General features: G+C 39.7%; 1 protein-coding gene across 6 annotated transcripts in view; it reads left to right on the forward strand.

The window, feature by feature from the left end:
* LOC108684841 (ubiquitin carboxyl-terminal hydrolase 20-like) overlaps positions 1 to 4,001 on the forward strand; it is a 19,572-nt gene extending 15,571 nt beyond the window's left edge. For all 6 annotated transcript variants that reach the window (XM_018189361.1, XM_018189360.1, XM_018189359.1 and 3 more), the window contains 4 exons: positions 2,356 to 2,451; positions 2,531 to 2,883; positions 2,966 to 3,291; positions 3,454 to 4,001. In XM_018189361.1, coding sequence (XP_018044850.1) covers positions 2,356 to 2,451; positions 2,531 to 2,883; positions 2,966 to 3,291; positions 3,454 to 3,770 — 1,092 coding nt within the window. In that variant the 3' untranslated portion in view covers positions 3,771 to 4,001. The remainder of the gene's footprint in view (positions 1 to 2,355; positions 2,452 to 2,530; positions 2,884 to 2,965; positions 3,292 to 3,453) is intronic.
* Positions 4,002 to 6,823: the final 2,822 nt, after the last annotated feature.

The raw sequence follows: 6,823 nt of genomic DNA on the forward strand, positions 1-6,823 counted from the left end.
ATTTATCATAAGAAATTTTAGTAGATCTCAAGGATACTATGTTTTTTTAATATCATAAAAAAATATGTATTTCTGTTACGGGTTAAATCGAACACGAATCTTTCAACGGTAGTACCAAAGACGTGAGTATAACGTATGTTGCGTGGATCAAAATACAATCGAATCACTGTCGAATATAAGTATAGACTCAACGACGCATGTTCTTCTATATGAAATATGTATACCGCATATATATAATTATACGTGTTTGTATATTTGCAGTTACAGTGACTGCGTTCCTCAGAAAAGCAGCTGTTGAAATGTCTTTAATATGATTAGTTTTTGTCCTTAGTTCCTCATTTCTAAATATGAAATAAAAATAAATTTGTAAAGGATCTTCAATATTTAAATAAATAAAAAGAAAAACAAATTGAAGAGTGATTGAAGATTTAAATTTGTGCGCTTATTACGCCATTTACACCTTTTAATTTGTTCCTTTTTTTTTCTAAATGTATAAATCATATTAAAGAATCTTTATAACAGTTGTAAAGTTGCTTTTTCTGTAAAACGCAACTGATATCGTATGAAAAAAGATTCTTACAAGAAGCATATAAGTTTTGCAAATCCGATTCATTGTATGTTCGCTCGATTATGAGAAGAGAGTAATCTTCTCTAAAAGAGAGATTTTATGACAAAATTTTATTCGTTTATTAATGCACAGATTCAATTATGCCTGAACCTACATTAGGAGAGAGGAATTGTGCCGTTGCCACATGATTCGTTTACTTCCCCACCCGGTCTTATTGCGAAATCTCTTTGCCCTCTCGCTGTCTCCAACTAGAGCCTCTTCGAAGTTACTGGTTTTATTAATAGCTCAGAGCTCTTTCTCTCTCCTTCTCGAAATCTCCGGGAGATAGAGGCACGTCAGCGAATTCGTATTCACAGTATGTCGTGACAATTTACGGTAGCCGACCGAGTTTACATGTTTCTTCACGCGACAATTCTCCGTCAGAAATGCATCGATTCGGACGAACAATCGCGATTGTAGTTTTCACGCTCCTTGCATATTGTCTCTACTCGAATGATCTTTAACAGGATGGAGTTGGCAAGTCACTCGAGTTCGTCTCTGCACTTTGGAGAAAGAAATCTCCAAATTCCAAGTTCTCGCGTCATCTTCCAATGATAAATGACACGTTCCTGAGAATACATTTGCTGTCCGAAAATGATATTGCGAGATATCCGGCCATTAAAACGTTTATTGACACGTATAGTAACAAGCATGACGTATAGATAAATGACGTCTTTTTCGCTCGAACGAGCGACAGATTGTGCATAACGCACACAAAAGTTTTAATTCAGCATCGTATTGCTCGCGAATTCTTTCGAGATAGAAGTCACTGCGTGTAAACTGGCTCACACTCAAGCGATAGGATGGGCCTTATGGTGTTTGTGGACGGTAACAGCCTTCATATTCACTTATGCCTTCTTTCTCGGTATCGCGACACCTTTGTTATCTTCCAAACGTGTCTCTTCGAGAATCAGTTCGATACGCATTAATAATTCCACGATAATTACTCCCGCCGTGCCACATGTCATCCGATCTTCGTTTGTGCATTCACAGGTGAGTATTTACGTGATTGCGACTTCTCGGCAAATTGTCGATCACGATCAATTTTGTCTTTATGAGTTCAGTGTAGGTGCCTACACAAAAAGAATAATTTTGTTGAAGCATTTAAAAATTTAGCTATAATACAGATCTGAAAATTATTTTGATAAAAAAAGTTTTGCTGCAAAAAGTTTTTATGTTTTAGCAACCAACTTGAACATCCTATATGATTATTTTGCGTTCAGATTCTTTACTCGAGTGCCACTCTGATATTATTTTATTCTTATTCACAGAGTGTTAAATAAGAATAACATGAAGCATTCAGATGGGCATCTAAACACACTGTTTATGATGTAACAAAACTATTTTTAGATCTGTGTTTAGCTAAATTTTTAGATATTTTAGTAAAATTGTAAGATAAGCACTACAACATTTTCCATTTGTCTTATGTGAATGTGTGTCTTTTAATAAACGCCGCCTGACAGAAGCGTCTATATATCCACACGTGTGCCTAACAAATAAATGTTGTTAAATCTAACGCGTTATCAATTTGCATAAGTTTATGTAACGCAAGTTGTTTGCCGAGATGCTTAAGCCTCCTTTTATCGAGCGATTTGCGATATTTTTGTCGATCGGAATGAATGAATGAATGAATGCTCGGACACTGACGATTCAAGACGACAATATTTGCAACGATATACGGACTCTATGCAACATCATAATAATAACTAATATTTATGTAGAAAATTAATTTGTCCAATGTCTTTCAGGAAGGAAGCCCGACTAACAGGTCAGTACGTAGCCGTCTGCAAGCTCTTCGTGATGAACGATGTGGTCTAAACGGTTTACGGAATATTGGAAATACAGTAAGTACATTTTTACGGCATCATGAAATAGTCATTTTTCTCGTAGATTATTATATTAATGTGTGCACGACTGTTTTAGTGTTTCATGAACAGCGTGATTCAATGTTTGAGCAACACGAGGCCTCTGTTAGAGTATCTATTAAACGAACAATATCTGACCGACATAAATACGACAACATCCAGCATGAAAGGCGCTTTGATCAAAGCGTTTAGTCAAGTGATTCACGAATTGTGGGAAGTGGGCGGTGATCACGTAGTGAACACGACCGCTCTTAAGTCTCAGATACAGAGATTCGCACCACGTTTCATGGGCTACAGTCAACAAGACGCTCAAGAGTTTCTCAGATATTTGCTAGAGGGTTTGCACGAAGATGTCAACAGAGTCACCACAAAGCTACCACCTATACACGGAGATATACCTGATAGTTACACGTGAGAAAGTTATTTGAGGATACAGATGCGTGTTTAGTTTTCAATGTGTACGTAATACTTAACATTATTATACTTTATATAGGGATATGCAGAAAGCGGTGGAGAGTTGGAAACGATATATACGCAGCGAAGATAGCACGATAGTCGATGTTTTCGTCGGACAGTTACGTTCATCTTTACGTTGCACTTCCTGCGATCACGTATCAGTCACCCTTGATCCATTCTGGGACCTAAGCTTGCCGATACCAGCCAGAAGCGGCACGGTGAAGCTGAGTCAATGCTTGGAGCATTTCACAAGAGAGGAGGTATTGGACGGCGACGAGAAACCAACATGTTCCAAATGTCAAATGAGAAGAAAGTGCACCAAGAGCTTCAGTATACAGAAATTCCCGAAAATTTTGGTTATTCGTATCCTTTTTTTCACACACATTTTAATGAATATTTATTCATATAGGAAACGTATTATGAAATGTTTGGAATGGATTATTAGTATTTGTTCGATACATTATTATTATTATAGGTATAATTCGAATTGTAGGAAAAAGTATTTTTCTTAATATTATCTATTAGATTTGAAACGTTTCTCTCCGATGGAGCGCTTTCGCGGCAAGCTGAACGTGATGGTGGACTTTCCCCTGACGGGTTTGGATCTCAGTGCCTTTGCCGCCCCGAGAGTTCCGGGCTGCACGTACAATCTGTACGGGGTCGCGAATCATTCTGGCACCACATACTCCGGTCACTACACCGCGTACTGCAAACACCCATACTCGGGGGAATGGCATGAGTATAACGACAGCCGAGTGTCCGTCGTGTCATCACGATCGGTCGTTTCCAGTGAAGCCTACGTACTGTTTTACGAACAACAGCCTCACAGTTCTCACTTGTAACCTTACGCCATATTTAGAGAGTAAAACAACCATCTTGCCTCTCTCGATACCTCAGCTCAGCCTAGTAAAACTTTGTCTTCTGACGTATTGAAAAGCGACTAAACACTGAAAGAAACGGAGGGACATCGTCTCCTCTCGAACAAGTCCAACGTGACCTTATTGGCGATAATCGTGTCTCTTCCCGCAATACGTTTCTCGACGTAGTGTCGCATACGTTTAACGTCTTTTCATAAAAAAAAGCATACGTAAATCGATATATAATTGATAATTCAACGTAATTATGATATGTACACGTGCTTTTTGACGTGGAAAATTATTTCCGCGATCATGTTTGATCTATATGAAAATTATTTTTTTACGTAATATTTTTTGCATGACCTAATTTATACATTGAGATCGTGTTTGAGATAGGAAGACGATACTGTATTTATTCGTTACTTTAACCACATGTGAGGAATGTTTCTATCTAAAAGAGAAGGTACGAAGGTACGAGGGTCGCCAAAGATCACATACACACACACATACACACAATGCTTCAGATGTCTAGTTACTTTTGAATAGACAAGTAGTGACACATCTCTCTGTCTCTTTTTCTCACTCTTCATTGAACACGTGGCGACATACAGCTATTTACTTTTGTAAAATATTTTGTTTAATATATATAATCACAGTCAAGAGTTATTTATTATAATTTATGGAAAGAGAAAAATAATAAAATAATATATTCGATATTGACACAGATATAATATATATTATTATACATATATATTATATTCTAATAAAAATAGATTATAAAGAAAAAATACAATTAGGTGAAATATCGTGTAAACTTTACAGAAAAAAGGTTTTCTTTTCTTATCCAAAATGAGAATGCGCAAAAATGTCAAGAGAAAATTTTAAAAATCCTTTCCTTCCCGATTTTTTATTGTGCTGTCTTTAGTGAAAATTTTTTCAGAATTTTTATATAAATTTATAACACTTACTGAAAAAATCTACTTCTTTTCTTAAAATTTTTTATTACATGTTATAAATTTTTTAATTTTATAATTTCTGAAAGATACCTTAAATTTTTTTTTATATGTTATATGATATTAGAAAAATTATTTTATATGATATTATATGATATTAGAAATTACAGAATAAAAAATTGTATTCTCTGTACTAGAAATCAGTCTGAAATCTTCATTCTCAGATGGTGAAAAAATTAGCCAATCTCATTGGTCAAAATCGTTTAATTATTTCGTTGTCCGAAATTTCTCTGGTAAATACCAAGGGTGTTTTTTCGTTATGCAATTAGAAACAATTATAATTAAGGCTATCTTTGTCTTTTGATCTCTAGTCGCTTCTGATTGGATAATGAAAATACGCTTCAAGTTTCACGTAACGTATCTGTTGATTGGTAATTTTCCATTCAATATAACTATAATATATAACTGTGTATTATGTTAGTTTTTTATTGTTATGTGTGGAAAATTAACAACTAACACGTAAGTTAGTATAACTTGATGTTTGTTGGATCGGAGCGATTTCTAATATCGTGAACACAAAGTTTTATATTTCAGAATTCTAGAAAAAAATGTAAACTTTCTAAAAAGTTAGAGAATTATTCAGAAATTCGGGAATTAATATAAAGTTCAGAAAAATTTTATCAAGATTTCGTACGTCGTCGCTGTTCGATCTGGTTCGATCGATTCACGGAATTAGGTTTCCGCATAATCGTACAGATGGCAACCAATGCCTTGTCCGAAGCGCGCGTCATCCGTATACCCCTTGCGGATTTCAGACTGCACGCGAAATGTGAATCAACGCGAATAGAAGCCTATGCACATGCACACGTATACGCACGTATATACGTACATATACGAGGGGGAACATCCAGTTCCAACACAACTTCCATTTCACGTTCCCTTCGTTCGATTCCTTTCTTTCTCTCTTATTTTTACCCTCTCGCTCCGATCGAGAAGAGCTCGGGAGCGACGCGGGCGAGTCGCGAATCGGTCTGCCGGCGAATTCACGACGGCACACACGTGTGCATGCGTGCGCGCGCGTGCACGTACATTATACGTACACACGTGCGAATCGTGTCGGGGAACGAGTATACGGAACGGGAAACGGGAGGAGACGGGAGAGAGCCGGACGGCCGGCGAAGCCGAGTCGGTCGGAGTCGGCCGGAGTCGACGTGCCGCCGCCGCCACCACCGCCGACGTCGCCGTCGTTTCGTGCGTTTCTCGGTTTCGCATCTCGCGCCACAATATTCACGTCGAGCGTCGTCCACTCCATGCGACGTTGTCTAGTTATCTCGCCGGCGCGACGACCACCCGCGGAAAAAACGTCGTCGCGTCCGAACCAACGGCGGATCGTCGTGTGTTCGGCAATTCCATGCAATTCGCGTGTTACGCGCCGCCGAAAATCCCGAGTGACAACGCGAAGGAACGCCAGGAGTCCGCGAAAAAAAAAAAAGAAATCCGTCGGACCGACGAGAGGAGGTCGTCGCTGTGCGCGACTACTTTTCTCGGACGCTGCGTCGCGCGCGTTTCTCTCCTCTCTCTCTTTCTCTCTCTCCCTCTCCCCTTTCTCTTCCTCCTCCTCCTCCACGTCGTCTTTCTCTTTCTTCTCCCTCGTTCTTCGCCCGACGTCTCCGTTCAACCCGCTTCGCGATCTCGTCCATTGCTCCGAGTTCTCCCTTCCTCCTTCCCTCCCTCTGTCTCTCCCTCCCTCCCGTTTTTCTCTCGCTCTCTCTCTGTTGCCGAGCGCAAGACTCGCGGTAGACCGGAAATCGCGCGTACGACCGCACGGCCTGTCATCTTCGACCGGCGGACTGATTACGTGCCGTCTCGTCGCCGTCGCCGTTGTCAAGCGCGCGAATCGGTTAGTGGTTCGGTCGTTTCACGATACGTTACTGGCCCCCGGCGGTCTGACACGGAGGAACGAGAGAAAGCCTCGTCGGGTGTGCGTGAGGGCAGTGATCTCTCTCGGAGAGCGGCGACCTGACGACGGTACGAGCGGAACCGACGGTGCCCGATAGAATATATATAGATATATATATATATATA

The sequence above is a fragment of the Atta colombica genome, unplaced genomic scaffold, assembly GCF_001594045.1.
Source record: "Atta colombica isolate Treedump-2 unplaced genomic scaffold, Acol1.0 scaffold140, whole genome shotgun sequence".
Taxonomy (NCBI): Eukaryota; Metazoa; Arthropoda; class Insecta; order Hymenoptera; family Formicidae; genus Atta; species Atta colombica.